The sequence below is a fragment of the Humulus lupulus genome, chromosome 6 (genome assembly GCF_963169125.1).
Source record: "Humulus lupulus chromosome 6, drHumLupu1.1, whole genome shotgun sequence".
In the NCBI taxonomy this organism is placed as follows: Eukaryota; Viridiplantae; Streptophyta; class Magnoliopsida; order Rosales; family Cannabaceae; genus Humulus; species Humulus lupulus.
The window spans coordinates 151,214,642-151,238,494 of NC_084798.1; the positions used below are offsets into that span (position 1 = coordinate 151,214,642).

General features: G+C 39.0%; 2 protein-coding genes and 1 non-coding gene across 3 annotated transcripts; 1 reads left to right on the plus strand and 2 right to left on the minus strand.

Annotated features, from left to right (window-relative positions):
* Positions 1 to 7,696: 7,696 nt before the first annotated feature.
* Positions 7,697 to 8,274, minus strand: LOC133782609 (uncharacterized). The gene has a single exon (XM_062221942.1). It carries the CDS (start codon positions 8,022 to 8,024, stop codon positions 7,761 to 7,763), a length of 264 nt encoding a protein of 87 aa, XP_062077926.1. The 5' UTR covers positions 8,025 to 8,274; the 3' UTR covers positions 7,697 to 7,760.
* A 14,222-nt stretch (positions 8,275 to 22,496) lies between these two features.
* On the plus strand, positions 22,497 to 23,762 carry LOC133785557 (uncharacterized). Its single transcript, XM_062224781.1, has one exon. The coding sequence runs from the start codon at positions 22,497 to 22,499 to the stop codon at positions 23,760 to 23,762; it is 1,266 nt and encodes a 421-aa protein (XP_062080765.1).
* On the minus strand, positions 23,004 to 23,110 carry LOC133787323 (small nucleolar RNA R71). The gene has a single exon (XR_009872351.1). It is a non-coding gene; the product is annotated as a small nucleolar RNA R71 (small nucleolar RNA).
* Positions 23,763 to 23,853: the final 91 nt, after the last annotated feature.

Below are 23,853 nucleotides of genomic sequence, written 5' to 3' on the forward strand. Positions count from 1 at the left end.
CCGATGGAGGATACTGTAACGTACTTGCAACTTCTTGACATATTGCACAAGGAACTTAAAGTTGATAAACAGATGTATGAGTTGAAATTGGAGGTTCCTTACACTTGCGGCGACCAACCGTTTACACCCGTTCATGTTGAAAGTGATCTTGGTGTTCGTGCATTCATAGGAGTAACATCTAAAGAAAGGTTGGCCTTGTGTGTCACTCCTGTTAAAAAGATTGTCATTGCAGACCCATATTCCACTCCCGGACTTGAGGGAGCAGCCAGTACTTTAGGATTTCCTATTGGTGACCTGAGGGACAACCAGTATGAGTACAACCCCTATGTGAATGACGATCCGGTAGCCGAACACAATGAGGAATTAGGAGACAATTCGGTGGATGATGATCTATTAGCTGAACATTTGCAAGTAGAAGAAGCACAAGAACAACCAATACGTCATATTGCACGGACGAACCCACCAAGTCAAGGACGCCGAACACCTGGCACCAGCTCTAGTCGTCATGGTGGAACAGAATATAACTATACAGGGAACATTTCAATATGTTCAACAGAAGATCACAGAAAATGGAGTGCTCCCATGTTTACAAAAGAAGATATCATAGCTTGTAGTCGTTCTGAATCACCCTCATCCGGTATAGCGTTGGGGGAATTACATATTGGGAAGACATTTGAGAACAAGATGGAATTGAAAACCAAAGCGGCTCTCTTTGCAATGAAGAATAATTTTGAGTTTATGGTTAAGAAGTCTGGTACTGATGTGTTGTATATCACCTGCAAGGATCCTGATTGTGGTTGGAGAATAAGAGGGAAAAAAGTAGCGCGATCAGAGATGTTTGAGATCACTGTTTATAATAGTGTACATACTTGCTCACTAGAATTGCGACAAAAAGACCACCGTCAAGCAGCACCTTCTGTCATTGGGCACCTTATCAAGAACAAATATGCTACTGATGGCACTAGCTATCCACCAAACAGCATAAAGGAGGATATGAAGAATAATTTTGGGATCGATATGAGTTATATTAAGGCTTGGAGATGCAGAGAGAAGGTACTCGGTTATGTTAGGGGGACACCTGAAGAATCGTACTCCAAGTTACCTTCTTACCTGTACATGCTGCAGCAAAAGAATCCAGGTACAATTACTGATTTTGTCACAGATGACGGTCGCTTTCTTTACTATTTCTTCTCACTCGGATTTTGTAGAAGGGGATTTACATCATGTCGTCCTGTTATATGTGTGGACGGCACTTTCTTAAAGTCAAGGTACGGTGGCCACATGTTGTGTGCTGTCGCATTGGATGCGAATAACCACATTTATCCAATTGCATTCGCGATTGTTGACAGTGAGAATCATGCTTCTTGGAAGTATTTCATGATGAAATTGAAGGAAGCCATTGGAGTTGTTGATAATCTGTCTTTTGTTTCAGACAGGCATGCTAGCATTATTCATGCTCTTGAGTTGGTCTTCCCTGATGCCTACCACGGCGCATGCTACCATCACATAAGTATGAATGTAATCGCTAAGTTCAAGACCGATCACTGTCACAAGGAGATGTATAATGCGGCATATGCATTTCAGAAGTCAAAATTTCACAGGTTCTTCAATAATATAAAGCAAATGGATCCTGCCATAGCTCAATATCTCGAGGGTATTGGCTTCGATAAGTGGACTCGTGTATACTTTCCTGGGAATCGATACAATGTAATGACAAGCAACTACGCTGAAAGTTTCAACAACAAAACCAGAGACGCAAGAACCTTCCCAGTCACTACTTTTGTGGAATTCATTCGTTTCACAATTCAGTCATGGTTTGCCGCGCGTCGTGAGGAGGTAGAGAAGTGCACATCGAAATTAGCAACAACATATGAGAAAGATGTCTCAGGCATTGCGGATGATGCAAGGTACTTGAAAGTCCATCCTCTTGGACAGTTTGAATTTCATGTGGTAGACCCAGAAGGTGATGGTGAGGTGAATTTGATGACCAAATCATGCTCTTGTGGTCAGTTTCAAATAATGGGTTACCCTTGTGTTCATGGTGTGGCTGCGTCCATGTTGCGCAATGTCAACATTTACTCACTGTGTTCACCATATTACACTACTGAGATGTGGAGGGAGTCTTACAAAGAAACAATTTACCCAACTGGGAATGAGGATGATTGGGAAGTTCCCGAGAACATAGAGAAAATGCAAGTTGGGGTTCCCGTTGAAAAACAACCAGTTGGTCGACCGAAGAAGAATAAGGTGGGAAGAAGGAAGACAAACCGCACTCCATCGAATGGAGAAATCATTCCCAGTCATCGCAAGTGTAGCATGTGTGGTGGTCTTGGCCACAACAGGGCTACATGCAAAGCTAGGCTTTAAACTTTTTTTTCCCATTTGAACTTGTTGTATTAATAAACTCTTTTTATTTGATTTTTCTGAAAAGTTATGTTTATGGCAAAGCTAGGCTTTAAACTCTTTTTTCCCATTTGAACTTGTTGTATTAATAAACTCTTTTTATGAAGGTAACAAATTTTGATAATTCAATAACAGTTCGATATAGCTTGATATTAGCTCGATAACAGCCCATGAAAATTATAAAAAAATGTGAACAACAAACTGTACATGTAAAGACCCTGTATATATACAATCATCAAGGTAACAAATTTTGATACCACAAGTCTGTGGTCCACTTGTTCCTGAACACCTCCATATTTTCATCGCAGATAGCTTCCAATGGAAGACCGACCATTAGATGCTCAATATACTTGATAGCATACACACCACAATCCCCACTGTAAAAAAAAAATATATATATTAAGTGCACATTACTATAAATTTAGTTAGAAACAAAATTAGTATGAAGATGATGTTTGTTACCTTCTCTTTGACTGAGGGAGCTCGTGTTTCTGTTTGCGACGCAATGTGAACTGATGCGGCCTATTTCCTGCTGATGGAATCTTCAACATCAAGCTATCAGTAAACAGTTTACTCTGCATTAACAGAGAAGGTAGCATAAAGCACCATGGACTCATAATATCCTCAAGCTTTGCGTCACTAATCACCGAGTTGTCTGAATCGTAAACAGTCAGAGTCCAACTAGAAATGGAAGCCTCAATGGCAAACCAATGTTGTTGTCCATAGTTCTGGCACCAATATACATCCTCAACTCCTCCCCAAGATGCCAGAAACTGCTGCTCGATGCCGGTCAACATGGACATAATGTCAGCATCCCAATAATACTTTGTTTTGTCGGCTGTTTTCTTGAACTGATCATATCGGGCAGGTATCACTTGTGAGAAATAACTGTTCATCACAACTGCATTCTGTCGATATATATTGGGAAAATACTTGCGACGCATACGAAGCATGTGTTCTGCCGCATCAATATGCTGCAAAAGAGAGTACGATAAAAAAATTAGCAAAAACCATCATAAAATGCTGATGTCGAGCTCCATCGAGCTCACATCGAGCTCATATCGAGCTCACATCGAGCCAGTATGAAACAGTAAAAAAACAAACTACTTTAACATCCCTATCGAACTACCATCGAACTACTATCGAGCTCACATCGAGCCAGTCTGAAACAGTAAAAATAACCTACTTTAACATCCCTATCGAACTACCTATCGAGCCATCATGAAATAGTAAAGACAACCTATTTTAACATCCCTATCGAACTCCCTATCGAGCTCCATCGAGCTCACATCGAGCCACTTTGTTAAGGGAATTTTCACTATCGAACTCATATCGAACTCACATCGAGCTTTTAACATCCCTATCGAACTAATATCGAGCTCACATCGAGCCACTCTAAAACAGTAAAAAAAAACAATCTATTTTAACATCCCTATCGAACTACCTATCGAGCTCCATCGAGCTCACAACGAGCCACTCTGAAACAGTAAAGAACAACCCCTATTTTAACATCCATGTCGAACTACTATCGAACTCCTATCGAGCTCACATCGAGCCAGTATGAAACAGTAAAAATAACCTACTTTAACATCCCTATCGAACTACCTATCGAGCTCACATCGAGCCATCATGAAATAGTAAAGACAACCTATTTTAACATCCCTATCGAACTCCCTATCGAGCTCCATCGAGCTCACATCGAGCCACTTTTGTTAAGGGAATTTTCACTATCGAACTCATATCGAACTCACATCGAGCTTTTAACATCCCTATCGAACTAATATCGAGCTCACATCGAGCCACTCTAAAACAGTAAAAAAACAATCTATTTTAACATCCCTATCGAACTACCTATCGAGCTCCATCGAGCTCACATCGAGCCACTCTGAAATAGTAAAGAACAAGCCCTATTTTAACATCCATGTCGAACTACTATCGAACTCCTATCGAGCTCACATCGAGTCAGTAAAAATAAAACATGTAAAATTGAAAACAGTCCATAATTAGGTATAAATTGCTTACCCCATCATTGAGCCACGACTGGGGTGTCTTCAACGTCAGAAACCATGCTGGACCGTGACTCCCAGTCTTTACATCCCGCGGGGTCTTGTTGGGCATGTCTCCAAGAAGCCACTTGCACATTGTCCTATACTGTTTGGGATCTGGCTTCTTGAGAGGGTCCAGCACATGTGTAGCCTCTTGTGTAGCCTCGTCTGCTGGTGCAGCTGCAGCAGTGCGAGGTCTTTTCCTCGTGGGATCCGTATAGTCCTCAAACCAATCTGGCTTGCGTCTTTGGCGTCTAGCCCTCTGAAACTGAACCCCAGCAACATCCTCAGGGTTGACAATAACGACTCCCGGAGTCTCAGCATCTGGTGTCACAATGATGGTAGGGGGCGTCGTTGGATCATCAACATAGTCTAGCGGAAGATCCAATGACTCTGACTCTAAATCTTCATTGGACCCCCTCGGTTTCTCCTTAACAAATGTCAGGATCTGACTGAGTACGTCCAAGATCACTGACTGGTTCTTCAAGAGGGTCTCCTGTCGACCCTCGACTCTGTCCAACCGCTCAATCAAGTCGGCCAGCTCAGGGGCTGAGGCTGAGGCTGGTGGTGGGGTTGGTGTTGGGGCTGACACTGAGGCTGGGGCTGATGTTGGGGCACAGGTTGATGCTGGGGCTGGGGCTGGGGCTGATGTTGGGGCACAGGTTGAGGCTGGGGCTGAGGCTGGGGGAATAGGAGGGGTGGGACCTGCAACCTCCTCCCCCGGGGCAGCATCAACAAATATCTTGGCTGCCTCGGCAGCCTGAGAAACTTTCTCTGCCATTTTCTCAAAAGTCGCATCCTCCTCCTCATCAGTCTCCGAGGGATCCTGGCCAAGCCCAGGATAAAGGGGAAGATCTCCCTCAGTCAAAGACAAGTAATAGTCTTTTTCTGCTGGCCGAGGCTTCAACATCGGAAGAACAATTAACTGCAAACAACATAAAACATTTGGTTAACTCAAATAATGATAAAAGATAAGCATATAGATAAAAAAAAAACAACATAACTTACATTCTTCTTCAATAATATCGGTGCGATGACGGACTTGGTGAAATCCTTGTTCTTCCGATGCGACCAGCTAAGCATCCTCGGGAACATGTTTCCCGAGCTCACAACAAGCTCCACCGCAAGCTGTTGGATAGCCTCATATGCCCAGTACTGTAAGGCGGGGGCATAACCATACATACTGTATTTGGACTCTTGCTGCACCTTGGCATCCTTCTTGGCATCATAGTTGGCCTTTTGCTTCACCATGTCCTTCTTACAAGAATGCAATAGCCTCCTATAAGAGTACTTCCCCCATGGATAGCTGAAGAAGTACTCTACATTCTCAACAATTTTTAGAATATCTCGCCAAATGTGCAGTTTTCCCTCAATGGCATTCAGAACCCCCTCAACAAACAGACATAGACCAAGCTTGTACACATCTTCCACAACCGTACAAGTCTTGAAAGCATGGTCCACCTGTGACAGCTTTACTTTCTCAGCATCGTTGAAATACTCCTTTATCAACCGATCGCTGAGATTACGCCCTTCCAACTCTTCTGGTGACGGGAAGGCACTGAAATCCAACCCCGTCACCAGGGAAAACTCTCCCATGCCGAATCTACAAGACTTCGACCCCAAGAAAAAATGCACCTCATCTTCGTTGTTGCTGGCGATTTTCCTCAGCAACAGTTGATGCACCAAGACTCCGGAGAAATTAAACTCCGAAGCCAAAAAGAATTGCTTAAAAGGGGATTCCTTAGCCCTTTCAAGCAGCCCGAGCTCCAAAAACCTGGTCTTGATGTGATTTAAAGTACTACTACCCCGATATGTCACTCGACCAGGAAAGTGATCACTGAACGGAACAAGCAACTTAGGCATCTGTAACAACACATGAAATTTTTTTTGTAAGAAAACAGAATAAAAAAAATTTCAAAAAAACACTGAAATAAGTTGTCATCGAGCTATATCGATCTCTATCGAGCTATCATCGAGCTGAAACATACCCTATCGAGCACTATCGAAAAACTATCGAGTTCCATCGAGAAATATCAACAACCTAAATTTATCGAGCCTATCGAGCCAGCATCGAGCCTATCGAGCTAAGAAAAATCTGTCTGTCTAGATAAATAACCATCGAGCTACAGTCTAGTCTCATATCGAACCATTATCGAACCTATCGAGCTATGAAAAATCTGTCTGTCTAGATAAATAACCATCGAGCTACAGTCTAGTCTCATATCGAACCATTATCGAACCTATCGAGCTCTTGTAATATAATACAACATATCCTACCGAGCTCTTATCGAGCTCCTATCGAGCTCATGTCGAGCTCATATCGAGCCATAATCGATCCATCATCGAACTGTTCAAACTACCTTATCGAGCCTACTATCGAACCATAATCGAACCTATCGAGCCACTGGTTCAAACCCATAAAAAATTTCCCACAAAATCGGACAACCCATTCCACAAATCACAGATTCAACAACGATATAAAGCAAATATGGACTTGGGTTCAAGATTTTACCTTAGTTTTTTAAACTTTGAAGGAAATATGCTCCGTGGGTCTCGGGTTTGACAGAAAAATGGGAGTTTGCAGTGGGCTCGAGATCGCCGGAGAAATGGGAGAAGGTGGGGGCTCGACGGAGAAGGTGGGAGCTCGACGGAGATGCGGGCTCGACGGCTCGACGGAGATGGCGGCTCGACGGCTCGACGGAGGTGGGGGTTCGATGGTTTTTGGGGGATTTTTGTGAGATTGAAAGAGAGAGAAACCGAGACTTAGAGAGAGAAGGCTGAGATTGAATGGGAAGGGTATTTTCGGTAGGAGGGAAAAGCTTAGCATTAATTTGAAAATATTATTAATGTTGGGATTTTTTGGTAATATTAAGTATTATTAGAGATAAAAAGTGAAATTTCCCTTTGAAATTATACCATACATGACAAGTGCTTCCCATATAATTTATGGCTTAAATTTATGACGTATTTCCCCAAATAAAATTGGATATAGATTGTAGCCTTTAATTTTAGAAATGATTCATCGCAAAATTAATCAAACCTTGAACTAACCAGATAAACTATAATTGAACAAACATTGTAATCTAGAACTAGATTAGTGATATGTCTCATTTTTGTGGTTTCTCTGTTTTTGTGATATCTGATAATAACTAGCATAGTCTCATTCTCAGTTGATTTTGATGAAGTTTGTGTCTCGGTAAAATTTTGGATACCAAAAAACAAGAGCAAAATGTATGAGAATGATCAAGTGATTTAATTCATGTATTATTTCACTCAAAAATGGGAAACTATATTACAAAAGTCATAGGGGTCTCAATTATTGGGACCCCAACAGCTCAAATACATGACAGTTCTAAGAGATTCCTCAGATTGCTCCAGTTTCTCATCCTTGGAGATGTTAGAATACTGAGCTGAGATTTTCTTGGCTTGAGAATAGGATCTGAGATTGGCCTTTATTGTGTGTTGCTGTATTGACCTCAGTGAAGAATTCCATCGACAAACACCTTGATCTTTCAAAGCTTCCACTACTCCAATACTTGTTGCCACAATCCAAGCTCTGCTTGTTGATGAACTCATATTTTTGTGCAAAATAGAAATAAATTATAACTGGGAAAGTTCTCTAAAGTTGATAAAAAGAAGTGTTTGTGTTTCTGTGGTTGTGTTGAGTTGAGAAGAGAAGACTAAATAGTTTCTTATATAGAGATGACATTTGTTAGAGAAATAGTGGTTTTTGTATGCAAATCTAGAGGCAGTTTTAACCCGTTGTTTGGAAGAAACCCCTGGTATTGAGTAAAAAAAAAACAGAATCAAATAAAAAACCATTGTTTTTTTTTCCTTTTTTCTTTTTAAATCTGCATACTTATGAAGACCATGACTTGCTAATGGTATTTAATATATATATATATATATATAAAGAAGGGACAGGTGGGGTTTATTACCTACAAAAACGAAAGAGGGACAATTTTTGTGGAATTTAATATATATATACACGAAAGATTTAACAATTACGAGGATGAGATGGGTAAATATTTTTATTCTACATTAATTTTGAATTTAATTATTTTATTTTTCCATACTAGTTATATTTAAAAAGTGACATGTAGTTCAAAATTAAAAATTTTACAATATTATACTTTTATAATAAATATATATTTTTCATCAAGTAATTCTTCTAAAAATTTGAAAAAATTAAAATTTATTTTTAGAAATATTAATTAACGACTATAAATATTGATCATTGATTTTAATCCAATAATTAATATTAAAGTAACCTGTATATATATATTTATATAAAAGAAGGGACAGGTGGGGTTTATTACCTGCAAAAACAAAAGAGGGACAAGTTTTGAGGTGTTATTGATGCTATTCCATTATTTTCCTTTTTTATTTTTAATAATTATGGCTCAGTGATTGTTTACAAAGCGTGCCAAACTAGAGTCTGAATTCTTTTGGTTTTTGTTTTGTTTTTTATTTTTATTTTAAAGAAGAAAAATAACAACACAACAAAAAAATCATTATATTTGTAAATTCTAAAATTATTGACAAATTTTATAGAAATATTATTTTATTTAAAAAATGATTTTAAATTCTTTTTTATTGTGATTTTCATAATTAATTCTTTGGATTAATTGGTAAGATTTTCAAATAATTCATCATTTAGTTTAATATTATCACAATATGCTTATAAAAGGAATTAATATCTTTGTTTTATAAAGAAAATATTCTGTGTTTATTCAAATTCATTTATGAAAATATTTTTATTAATTTTTCGTGCTTTCCAAAGATATTCAATTACATAAAATGCAATCTTTGAGAAGTTAATTATTGTTATTTCTATATTGAGAAATTTGATTTGACTAAGGTATTAGCTGTTCTCGCAAAATCTATATCATAATCAACTAAAAATGGAAAATCTTTATTAATCAAGAATATATTCCCAACATAAGTAATTGTTTAAACGATTTAAAAGTGGGTTTTATGTTAATTATGCTTGCTGTTTTTTTTTATATAATTTGTGAGTATAATGATGAAACAATGTTTTGAAATGCACATGTGATGCCTCAAGTGGTACTTGATTTTTAAGTAAATAAAAGGACACATTTTTTGAATAAATAGTTGCTGAGATTTTTGATGAAAAATAAGAAGGGTCTCTTAAATGAGATAAATAATGCTAGTGCATCAAATAAATTAAACCCTAAGCTATGTATATGATAAATGTGGTATTTTAAAAATGTAAAAATGTATTTTTCACATTATTATTTAGGTGCAGTTTTTTTTATTTAAATGTGAAAAAGATTATGGTTTAAATTCACTTGTGATTTTTAAACAAAATAAATGGTTGCCGAAACTTTGAGTTATTAAGCTAAAATAATTATTTTATTTAAGATTAATGAATCCTACACCTAAATAATTTAAGTATTAAATAATATATATGAAAATGTAATTTTCCACTCTTTATTTATAAATTTTCATATTTGAAAACATGTAGTTTTTTTTTAGATTAGTAAAGTTATATTCTAAAAGAAGCAAAACACTTATTAAGTATTCTTAATAGCTAAAAATTGTCACATATTTTTTTTATGCTATTTGAATAATAAATGGAATTATTATTTTATGAGAAATTAGAAAAGACTTAATGGATTATTTTATAAAGTAAATATGATGTATTAAAATTTGTTTAACAATTTTGGGAGTTAGAGAAACAAATAATGGTAATTAAATTATGTTGCTGAATTTTGATTTAAGAGGGAAGAAATAAGTATGTAGGAATTATCGTTATAAAACGCTAAATTCTAGCAATGCTCTCACATATGTATGTTGCATGCAAATGCATTTTTACGTTCAAATATATGTCTATTGTTTAAACACATGACTTTTACTTTGTAACCATGAAGTGTTAATAAGTAGAATTAATATTATTCTTTTATGATTTTATGTGAAAATGTGTAAGTTTGGAATTATTGGGCAACTTGTACCACGTCTGTATGGCCCATGTACACGTAGGGTAAATGTGTTGGGAATGAATATTTTTATGTGATTCTAAGAGACGACGTTTGATTATGATTATAGGCTCGTGGTGAAGTTTTCTCATTTTTGCTTTGCTCGGACCTGAGGTAAGGAAGTTAGATAGAATTTCTATGTTTATCCTATAAAATGCTAAGACTTGTATGTTACAAGGAATATTGTGCTTTGTTTTGATGATGAATCATGTGATATGAAAAATAGAATTCTATCTTGAAATGTTATGACAATTATCATTGCAACATGTATTTCTTTTGTCCTGATGTGAATTGGATTACATGTGTTGTATGATGAATGAGAAGAGAAGATTGCTAGTGTATTGAACGCAACACAACAAAATAGTTATTGAGGATATGACGTAACTCAAAAGGCGGATGCGGCGAGGTTATTCAAGGACCTGAGATCCCATTGACCTCACAGAGGAGGTTTTACCAGCCCAGTTATACTGGTTACCTTAAGACGTGACATGGACAACAGAGGTGCCATGATCACAAAGAGTATGCTTATGTTAAATGAATGTGATGTATAACTATGTTTCATTTTGATTATGAGATATGAGCATGATGATGTTATGAATTGTGTTGTTATGTTGTACATGTCTTTCTTGTCTTATCTGTGATTTTGTTGTACTTCCTTACTAGGCTTTTAGCTCACCCCCTTACTTTCCCCCTTTTAGGTAATAAATAGGGTTTCTCTCTGACACGTGTTGTGATGTGGGGAGTTTCAACGTCTGAGTGTGTATGGTATGGGGATTTCCTATAAACGAATAAACGATCAACATAAGCGCCAATTTTTAAGGAACTGTGTTATGGACTTTATTTTAAATATGCCAACGAGCCTTAAACTTTTTTTTTTAATTTTCTTTAAACATTGCATGTGAACATTTTAATTTTATTTTAAACTATTGGACCCAAACTTGCATGTGTTTATCAAGGCTCCATGATAACTCTACAAAATAGAGTTATTTTACCACTTTTTATGTGCTAATTGTTGCTTAATTCTTGAGTTTTTATGTAATTTATTAAGTTTTTAAGTAATTTTGAATTTTATATATTTTGATGTGTTTTTATAGTTATTTTGTTGTAAAATGTTGTAGTTAATTAATTGAATTATTGTTGTTTAATTTGAGGTAAAAAAATGTTGTATTATTGAACTTAAATGTTAAATATAAATTAAGTTATAATTAATATTTTCAAAGAGTTAACTTGATTTAGTTTATAGTTGAGAATATTTTATTATAATTTATTTTATGTTTATTTTGTTAGGGAATTAGGTGTATTTTTGTGTTTGAAAGACAATGATGAAAAGCTAACCAAGAAAGGATATATGACATTTTTAAAAAAAATGCCATAAGCTGAGCAACTCCTGAGCCCATCTCCCAGCCATTCCGCCTGGCCCAGGCCCACGCAGCAAGCCTTCACCCAAGATGGTCCCAGCCGAGCCTCTCTGCCCACCAAAGCACTCCAGCCAGCCTCTTCAGCTCTCCCACGCTTGCACACCAATCGTCACGCCAAGAACCAATTCGGCCACACCACCTGCCAGCCTCTCTCCAGGCCCAGCCGTGTCTCTCTCCAGGGCTTGCCCACTTCTCAGCATCACCTCACACCCAAGCATCCCCTTCAAGCCCACCAATTCAGCCAGCCTAGGCCCATTCGGCCCAAGCTCTAGCTACCACCAGCCATGCAGCAGCCATAACAGCCACCCAAATGCATGCCATTTTTTCCTTGAGCCCAACAAAGGCTCACTTTTGTACCATTGTTCCCTTTGTAAAAAATACCACATTTTTACCCCACTTTCTACACATTTTACTCCAAAACATCATTATTACACCCTATAATTTACCCCTATTTGCCATATTATAATTAATTAAATTAATTTAAATTGATTATTTTAATCATCATTTTTGGCTATAAATAAGGGATTTGGGGTGTCCATTTTTAGAGGAGGTTACTATACCATAATTTCTACACATTCAAAACCTCTCAATTCTCTTCATCTTTTTCTTCTTTTTGGTTACTTTCTATGTATTTTTAGAGGAAAAATTTGGGGGTTTCTCCTCCAAATTTTCCTATTTATGTTTGTAATTTTTAGTGTATATTTGCTATTCTAGTTATGAGTTTCTAATCTTTTTAAGATTATTAAGGTGATGATGAAACAATATGTAACTAGATAGTGTTTATTTTGTATATTGATTTCCCATTTTGTGCAACAAAGTTTATGGAATTTTCTTCTTCAAATATCTTCTTTCATCTTAAATATCATGTATTTTGGATTGTTAGCATATATTTACACTTTGTTCTTCATTAGTGCAAAAACATAATATTCTTTGTGTAAGATGTGTCATTAAATTGTACACATCCATGCTTAGAACAAAAATATTATGTTTTGCCTTATAAATAATATTCATTGATTTATTTGTTATTTCATTAGATTGATTTACACTAAATGCTTTGAAATTATAATTTTGAAAAGTGAAGGAAAATCTTATCTTTTGAGAAGTAATTTGTGCTTAAAATTATAAATCTATTTGTATAATGATAGTTTAATTTATTTTAACTATCACTAAAACTTGGGAATTAATGTACTTATAAATATTATTGAACTTATATTTTGTGGATTCTAATCCTTAATAATCTTATTTTACCATCTTGATTTCTATTATTAATTTATGTTTATATATTGTCTTTCATTTCTATATTATCGTCTTTTATTTTATTTTCATTATTAAAAAATCTCTTCAATCTTTGGAACTAGGTTATAATTTATTACTTTTGATTTAAAATAGTTTTCTCTTTTCAATTTTAGACAACTCCTTTGGGTTCGACATCCTTGCTTACATGATCACTATTCTATATGAACGATTCGTGCGTTTGCGATTTATAAATATTTAAAACATACCCGTTTTGGGTCCATCACTCCACCGAATCTATCTTTTAAGTGGTATTTTTCTAATTATCTATGAGATAAGTGAAGTTTTTAGAAAGTAATAGAATATGACGCTTTACATGGCCCAAGATGTTGTGCTTGACAGCTAGCTTCGTTCTTCGGGGGCGGAGAACCATCATGCTATAACTCTTCAACTAAGAGGCTAAAGAATACCTAGCGGTATCTAAATAAGCCTTCTCTGGGGCTTGGGCATGCTAAATGACCTCCCGAGGACCATGAACACTCAACGAGTGCCACGTGTCGTCTTGATGAAAACACTTAAGCAGATGAGTGTTCTCAGAGGAGTGCTCGGGGGGAAACACTTGGGTTGGACATTTCCCTCTATACCAATAAGGCAATGCCACACATCAATTTCCTATTGTTGGGCCCATATATCGGGGCGAATTAATGATTGGCCTCGTCCACACCCAAAACGTCTATTCCGTACCTTTCATATCCTTCCACAATGTACCTGAAGAGTCCTTTCGCACTGCGCCCTAAGCGTTCTTTCATGTTGTACCTGAAGCGTCCTATCTCCCACCTTTTTTTATCATGATCCATGCCTCGATAAACTATGATCATAGGATTACTCTCGAGTACCTAATCCATAGGTAATCAATGGCTAGGGATCCATTACTTCCCTTGTACATTCAAGGTGTGGCACATGATGTTTGGATCAATGCCCGTCATGTTAGAATGTGTCCAAGCGAAAGCATCCAAATTTTCTCTAAGAAAAATAATAGGGCTTCTCGGAATTCTGTCCCCAAACTCATTCCAACCTTTGTCTTTCTATCAGGGTTTGAGGTGTCAATAATAACCTCTTCAGCTTCTCCCATAGGCTCTATGGCTCTATCCTCCTGAGCCCATGGGTCCAACTCCTCGGACCCCCACTACTCTCGGACCGCCTAAACTTCCACGTCCTTAGGTGCTGCCTCTTCTACCACCTTGAGGGGGTGTTTTAGTGACACATTGTAGCACTGGTGAGCTTCTTTCTGATCTCCTTGTATGGTGCCTTTCCCTGTCTCAGTGGGAGACTTCATGCACAAATGGCATATTGATGTGACAGCTCCGAACTCCACCAGGGTCGGCACCCCATGATGGAATTGTAGGCGGATGAGAAGTCTACCACTACAAAAGTGTAGTACTTGAAAGCTTGGCGAGGGACTTCACTGAAGGTCACGGGTAACTTAATCTGCCCCATTGGAATGAGTCTTTCCCCCAAGAACCCATATAATGTGGAGGTACACTGTAATGCCCTGGATAACCAAGACCGTTACACTGTGTATTTTAAATAGTGCAAGACTTGCTAATCAAGTCATTTAGACATAAACATGTTTCTAAAATTAACTGACGGGTTAGGGTTAAAAGAGTTTGACCGTAAAATAGTTGACTTTCATTAAAATAAGAGTTTGGTACACAAGATCCCAAAAGTAATGTTTAGAAGGTGGTTACAATCCTCAAAATTTAATACAACTGAAGCCAACCTAAATGCAAAAATACAATTTTGGCTCTAGTCCCTGTCAATCCCTTGGTCGTGGCGGTCGAGTAGCTGCCAATGTACACACTGCCCCCAAAGCTCTCTAACTCACGACTGGTCCAACTTTCCCTTTCCCTTACCTGCACCACATAGTACCTGTGAGCCAAGGCTCAGCAAGAAAACTAAATTCAACAAGCATAGATAACAACAATATATGCATAATAAACTTAGATCAACCAGTTCAATCAACAGAAAAATATAAGCAATAAGCTAGGCAACAATAAACTGTATAACCAAAGCATGTAATTCAATCTCAGTACAATTAGTTAGGTGTTGGCGCCCTTAGGCTGCGCCCTCTAGTTGTTTAGCTGATCCCGACTCGCTTAGGCCGGGCTGCGTTCCACACGCTTAACATTAGCCCCGACACCCTTAGGCTGGACTCTCACATCAAATATAACAAATAAACGGGTTGCACAACATGCAATCAAAAGCAGTATGAACAAACATGCTTAACTAGATATCTCCAATCATAGATACATTTATGGTCCCACATATATTCATTTACAGGGGATCCCAGCCTCGTTCACAGCTCAGGTGCAGTTTTCTTACCTCGAGTCCCGAGCTGAAGATGTAGAGCGGTCCCGAGCACGATCCTCAATCCCGAGCCTTAACAGTAACCCTTGTCACAAAGCAATAATGGGTAACTATCAAAACCTAAAACAATTAAAAGCTTCATAATAAAATACTAGCCTTTAGGACCTCGAATTCTACTAAACCGGGTAGTAGGATTCGTCCTGAGTGCTTAGGTTTAAGTTCCTGAGCCCAAAAACCTATTTTGGCTAAGGTTGCCTAGGCGGGCCGCGACCTGGCCCTAAGGGTCATGGCACGCCTCCAAGTCAAAGTTGTCAGCCCCTAATTTCATAGGGACACGCACCGCGACTTGCCCTTTAGGGTGCGGTGCGCCTATGAAACAGAAAGCCCCCCAGGCTCCTGAGGTCACGCGGGCCGCGACGCTAAAAAACAGGGTCGCGGCGGGACCCAACGAAACCAGAAATCCTGTGGCTTTCCTGCATTTTCTCCCAACCTAATTCATAAAAAATTCATTGCAACCTTGAAATAAAACCAGAATTGAGTCTAGGACTCTTAACAACATAGCCTAGGCATTATAATTACCCAAAAACCAATCACAATTACCACCCCAATTCAGCAATTAAACAACATCCAAAACCTAGCCAAAACCTATCTTAACAATCAGAATTTCAAGAAGAATCAAGACTTAAACCTTACCTTGATAGTGACTCTACCCCTAAGTTGTACCTCAACCAGTCCTAGCTTTAGTTCTCCAGTCCCCAAGCTTCAATTGCTAAACCTTCTCTTCAAAATCTCAAAGTCCTCAAGGCACAAGAGAGGAAGAGAGAGAACGTGAGAGTGGAAGAGCTAAGAAGTGTTTCTAATATGTTCTGGCTTATTCCTGAAGCTTATTCTACCGATATACCTTAACATAAAGACCAAAATGCCCCTAGTGATAATCTCAGTCTTTTATTTCCCTTAAGGGAAAAACGGTCATTTGCCCCGTTTCTCGCTAATTCCTCGAGTCGTCCTAAAAATTCCCAATTAATCCCGACGTGCCCAACTTATTACCAAATAATTACTTGTTACTCATTAAATGTCTAATATTCGTTAAATTTCCCAATATACCCCTAGGCTCACCCCGAGCGGAGTATTAGACCCCGTTGTGACTATTCCACTAATCCGCTCACTAGGATCGCCTCGAGCCGAATATTACAATATATCAACATAATAATGTGGTATCAATCATTTAACCCATATAATCACTTTTATGCCCTATTTAATAAGAACGAGCCCACATGCATATTTAATACTCATAAACATGCATATATATATATATTCAGGTTATCACAAAAATCATGCATGCCACATAGTCACGCATTTAATTAATTAATCACACCACATATATCCAATTATGCCTTCCTGGCACACTAATCAACGCACTAAACCTTATTAACATTTTTGGGACGTTACATACACGGGAACAAGTCTCTAGTTGTCAACCTAATCTTCTCGAAGGCTGACATGAACAGGATATTCACTAAGTTTCCGTTATCCACCAAGATTTGAGCAACCATCTTGTTTGAAATCTGGCTCTCTATGACCAAGGGATCATGGTGGGGGAAGTGCACTCTCCGAGCATCATCCTCCAAGAAGGAGATGACTTGGTCGGTCGTATGTGGCATTTGCGTGGGCAGTTGGGACAATGCTAACACTTCGTCATCATGGTATAGTGCCAACGTCTAATGATTTTGTGGCCCTCTTGATGTGCCCCCCAGGTGGGGTCCTTCGGAGATGATCTGCATGAGTCCATTTACTGGGGTCGGTCACTGGGCAACTTGCTGTTGTTGGACACTTGGTATCGGGTCTACAACCTGTGGGGGTACCACCTGTTGTGGAGGTACCCTTGCAGGAGCTTGTTTTGTACGAGCTCTGACTCTTGCGTACTGGTGGAGGTGTCCTAACTTAATGAGATTCTCTGTCTCATCCTTAAGCTACCAGCACTCGTTAGTGTGGTGCCCCATGTCATTGTGGTAATGGCAAAATTTTGTCTTGTCTCTTCTTTCTCAATCCCTTCGAATCGGTTGGGGCCATAAAAAATGAACATGCTGCTCCCGAGTATCAACTAAGTCTGTGTTCTTGGAATATTGAGGAGTATACTTCTCCTTGGAAAGTTTCCCTGTTCTCTTAGGCTTCTTTCCTTTTGGCTTTCCTCCACACCTGCTACCACTCCAGACGTCACTAGGCACGATGGACTGAGCTAGAGTAGCTGTCCCATTACTGAATGCAGGCTGGAATGCACTGTACCCCGTGGGAGCTGGTCCATATCCTGTCGGTGCAGCCCTAAAAGCAGTGGTGGACATTGCACTAATGCTAGCGGGTGGAGCAAAATGCTGGGTCCCTGTAAGGCCCGCTGGTGGAGGAACGTAAGGTAAATAAGAGTTTCCCGAGACCATAGAGTTGGAGACCATCGGAGTTGGGAAAGGGACCAGTCCTCCCAATGCCCTGGTCCTGGCATCCCCCCAGTTGATTACTCCTGAGCCTGAAGAATAAAATCATTAAACTTATGGCCTCTCCTTTGTTGGATGTCATCCCACAAGGGAGAACTAGCTGGGATACCAGCTTGTAGGGCCATTATGTGTTGGCGGTCGTCAATCCATTTGGTTTTTTCCGCTTCCCCTTGAAACATATGATGTATGCCTTAAGGATTTTGAGCGACCCTTGCTTTATATTGGCCAAGGCATTGACCTCAAAGCTTACCTTCCGAGCAGCTATGAATTGCCTTCGAAAAGATGAAGAAAACTGGTGCTAGGAATGCATGGACCCGGGCTTATACCTCTTGAACAACTCATTGGCTGGTCCCATCAGAGTTAATGGGAAGATGTGGCACTTGGCATCCTTGGAGATGTGATGGACCGACATAAAGCGGTTGAACTTTGAGAGATGGTTAGTGGGATATGTGCTGCCCTCATAGGACGCGATGGTAGGCATTTTAAATCTTCGTGGTACCAGGACTTCGACGATATGGGAGGAGCATGGTACCCCATCTTTGTCCTTCAAATTCGAGTCACAGCCTTATCTTCGAGCCATCCTAAGCATAATTCTTTTTAGGCTTTCCAACTTGGATCGTAAGGGTTCCGGGCTTTAATTGGAACTTTGCACCGGGCGCTACTTCCAACGAGCATTAAGACCTTCTTGGAGGTCTGGCTGATGTCTCTCTTCGAGATAACTCGTGTGGACGACCTTACCTCTATGAGCATTAAGATTATCTCACAAATCGGTTTGCGCCTGTTGGCGATTGCCATCCTAAGGATATTTCACTTCATTTTGTTCCTCTGAATCGTCGTAGTATTACTTACTGAGACACTTATCCCACATCCTCGATTGGCGGAAAAGTTTCTAGACACAACATGAGCAGGATTTCCCGGAGGTTATTGTGGCGCGGGTGGAATTGCACCTCTTTGTCGGCCATGATTAGTGGTGGCGTGCCTAGGAAGCCCTCCTCGGGGTCCTCGGGCACATGGAGCAGGGCAAGGCCTTGGCACAAAGCACCCTGTGTTATTGTCATGTCTTTTTGAGACATGTATGGGCTCGAACGCATGACACCCACTCTTTTTCCCTTTGGTTGCTCCTTCGTCAAATTTACCATTGCCACGATCTTGTGGCCCAAGTGGAGTTCCAGCTCCAGCAGGCTGCACTGGTCTTCTACCCTACACGTGTCGTGCTCAAGAAGAACACCTTCAGGATTCACAGGTGGCACCCCAACTGGGTGCACGGGAGGCACACCAACTGGCTGCCTTTATGGGACATCGCCATGGGGGTCCACTTGCATCCCTTAGGCTGCCAAAATGGCCCTCATGGCGTTAACCACCTCTTGTAAGGAAATTATGTTCCTCTCTTGGGTATCAAGCTTCTGTTTCTGAGAGGCAATCTGGCCTTTAAGACCCACCACCTCTGGTGTCTCCTCCGTGTATATGGACTGGATGTAGTCACTGTCATCATAATTGTAATGACCCAAATTTCCTAATAAGGCTTAGGACCTTGATTAGGAGGCCGGGAGGGCCATAATTGATTTATTATGCCATTAAATGATTATATGCATGATTATGTAAGTTATATTATTATACGATGATAAATGCATGCATATGGGTCCACTTTTCATTATAAGGGCATTTTGGTAATTTGGCCCATTGATGGCATATTTGTGTATTTTCATGCATGTTGGTGAATTATGAATGAGGCCACATTATAAAGTGGATTTGTTTGAGCTATTCGGCATGAGACGATCTTTGAATGCAAGTTAGCGGTTTTGTCATAACGGGGTTAATTTTCGGGTTCAGGGTGAGTCTCGAGGTAATTTGATGATTAGTACATTATCGGGAATTATAGGGTAATGGGATATGATTTATTACTATTTGAGAATATTGGGAATAATGGGAATTGGAGGACGCTAATTGTAATTAACAAGATAGATGGGAAATGATGATTTTGCCCTTGCTAGCCTTGAAAGGAAATTATTTAACCTAGGGGCATTTTGGTCTTTTTACCAAAGGATATATTCAAAATAGGAAGGCTGTTGATTAAAGGAACCAAAAACAGAGCTTCTCTCCTGTAACGCCCTGGTTACCCCAGAACCGTTACGGTGAACGGTGAACCGGAAATTTGACCCGCTACCCGAGTCCTTTGGTTAAAAACGTGTTCTAAGTGTTATTAACAGGCTAAGGTGAAAAAATTAATAAAAAGGAAATGATATATTTTATTAAATACATAAACAGTTCATGGGCCCATAAAAACTTTTACAAGTTATTTACAACTCAAACTGGTCATTACTGTTTCAAATTTACAAACCCGCCGACCTAAGCGGAAAAAATAGGGTAAACCCCCTAGTTCCTCTGAGAACTCCTTGGCCGTGGTGGTCAAGCGGCCGCATATGAGCTAAGGTTGGGTGAGCTTTTCTTTCCCTTTACCTGCACCACATAACACCCATGAGCCAAAGCCCAGCAAGAAATCACAGTATTGTATATAAACATTATCAAATGATTATCATTATAATCACATAGAGCTTATAACTATTAAACAGATGAGTGAATATCACTTGAGTTTCTAGAAAATCATACTGGGTGACTGACAAGCAAGTCACTAATTTAAACAGAAGAGTGGCTGCTAGGTAAGCCACTAGCCTTAAACAGACGAGAGACTGATAGGTAAGTCTCTAACTTAACAGATGAGTGACTGATAGGTAAGTCACACAAGAGCTTATAATATTCATCGAACTTGAGGTCGGTCCGACATTAATTCTCTTCGAGTCATCCAATGCAGATATCGATTAGATCTAATCTTTATTGGCTTGCGTTGAACACGCTAAGGCCGTCCTGGCTTATGAGTCAGCACCGTGTGACTAGTGCCCAGTGTTAGGACTAGTTTTGGTATGTTTTTAGGGCGTGTGTTTAAGATGCAATTTTAATCTTTTATTTGGTTTTGTGCAATATTATGCCGGTGTTTATTGTGTTTTCAGGATTAAGTGTGGTTATGAAGGAAATAACTTGAAATTGGAGGAAAAACGCTTAATTCTTGAAGAAATGGTGTTAAACGGGCTAAGGAATGGAAACTAGGCGAATTCGGGGCTCAAATTGATGATTTGGCGAAAAAGTGGAATTAGAGCCGCAACTCTATGGTGTAGAGCCACAGCCCTAAGAGTTTCAGAGAAGAGAAAAAAAATCTGTCAGCATTAGAGCTGCAGCTCTATCAGATAGAGCTAAGGCTCTATTAAAATCTGAATTAGAGCTGCGGCTCTATCAAGTAGAGCTGCGGCGCTACAAGAAGTCAGAGACGAATTTCGGATGGCAAAATTCACTAGAGCTGCGGCTCTATCATATGGAGCCGCGGCGCCAGTCCGTACGGAAGTCGAAGTTAGGGAATTTTTCAATGGCAATTTTGTCCTTTCACACATAATTAATTAGGGATTATAAAAGCTTTCTTAATGATGTTTTTAAGGGAGATTAACCCTAGGAGACGGCTAGAGGCACATTGTGGAGGATTGCAAATGGAGTCGAAGAATTCATCACAGTTTTCTTCTTTTCTACTTTGAATTTCTGTATTTTGGATGCTTTTTATTTCTTCTATGGTTATTATGAATTTGATCATGAACTAAACTATTTTTCTAGGGTGTTAATGGATTCTCCTGAACCTTTATTTTAAATTAATGCAAGTTTTATGATTTCAATTTTATCTTGTGATTTATTCAATTTGATTCTAATGCTTGTGAATGATTGATCACCATTGACATGAAATATATGATTTTGATTCAAAATCTGAGAAGTGAGAATTGAATATGTTGTAATTGAATAAACATAGATTTCATATTAGGATGAGAGTACCTGTGTGGTCTGTGCAGTTTTAGGGTTGTTAATCTTAATGCCTATCTTATGTTTATTTATCACAGAGATGTAGAAAATTTGCATAGGATTGAGACTTATATATCCTAGTACGAATATAAGTTATTATTATTGACCTGCTATCACAAGCGAAAAATTGAATAGTAAGATTTGTGTTAATGAGATTAAAGAGGATGGTTGATGAAATTGATTGCCCTAGTTTGTAATCCATTGAATTTTCTTAACGTTGTTTATTTTCAGTTCTTGAAGTTAATTTTAGATTTTTGTATTATAATTTTAGTTAATTCTTGAGACTTAATTATCGTTATCCAAATAGAAATAGGAATTAAGTTTTGGCACTTAATATATAGTCCTCGTGGGAACGATCTCACTTACTCTTTATTACTTGTTACGATTACGTGCACTTGCGTATCGATTTTACACAACAAGTTTTTGGCGCTGTTGCCGGGGACTGTTTTTACTAATATCAAGAAATTAATTCTTTTTCTAATTTGGTTGCTTTTCTTTTATACCGCTCTCATTATGGTTTTCTTTTGCAATTTGTGATTTCAGGTATTCATATAGTTTATGCGACGACAGGGCTCTGAATCAAGGGTGCCTGTTGATCCTGAAATTGAGAAAACCTGTAGAAGAAATTGGAAATAGAAAAGGGTAGAAAGAATGGCTCAGAACAGAGGTAACGGAGGGGTTGACAACATTGCCCATGAAAACACAGAGAATAGAAATGTCGGGATAGCAGCGGGTAATGTTGGAGGAATAGGAGTTGCTGAACGAGTTGCACCAGTTCAACAACCAATGCAAAGAAGCTTGAGGGACTATGTGCTACCTACTGTAATGGGGGCACAATCATGCATTAGACCTCCAGTAGTTGAGGCTAATAATTTTGAAATTAAGCCAGCTATATTGCAAATGGTACAATCATCACTTCAGTTTGGGGGATCACCAACGGAAGACCCAAACTTACATTTGGCTAATTTCCTAGAGCTCTGCACCACATTCAAGATGAACGGAGTGACAAATGATGCAGTGAGGTTGAGACTATTCCCGTTTTCATTGAGGGACCGAGCAAAGAGTTGGCTTATTTCTCTGGAAGCCAATTCTATCACAACATGGGAGGAGCTAACTCAGAAATTTTTAGCAAAATTTTTCCCACCATCGCTGTCTGCAAGGTATAGAGGTGAAATCAACAATTTTCACCAAAAAGATGGTGAATCATTGTATGATGCGTGGGAGAGGTTTAAGGAGCTGCTGAGAAAATGTCCCCATCATGGCATCAAAAAATGGATGTTAGTCCATATTTTTTACAATGGTTTGTGTGGTACTACTCGCACAATCATAGATGCAGCGTCTGGAGGAGCGTTCATGAGTAAGAGCGCTAATGAAGCTTATGATCTGTTGGAAGAAATGGCTTTGAATAACTATCAATGGCCATCAGAAAGAGAAACCACTAAGAAGGTGGCTGGAGTGCATGAATTGGATGCCATCTCAATGTTTTCCGCTCAAGTGGCAACATTAACCAAACAGTTACAGCGGAACAACATTCAAGTTCAAGCTCCAGTTATGCAGATGCAGATTATATGTGAGTTATGTGGGGGACCTCATTTATTTGAACAATGCATAATGAAGGATCTTAACAATATGCCTCTGGAGCAAGTGCAAACAATAGGTAATTTTCAAAGGCCCTCAAATAACCCATACTCAATGAACTACAATCAAGGGTGGAGGAATCACCCTAATTTCTCATGGACAAGTGGTCAAGGCAGTCAGCAACAATTTCAACAGAATCAAACACAGTACCCAAGGCCTCCTCCTGGATTTTATCAATCACAAAATAGACCACCGCAACAGCAAATACCTATGAGGCAACCTGAAGCACAACCTGATGTACTTAATCAATTTATGACAGAAACGAGGGCATCTATTTGAAGCTTGGAAACTCAGATTGGACAGTTGGCCACGTTAATGGCAAACCGAGCTCAAGGGAACTTGCCAAGCACTACTGAAGTGAATCCGAAGG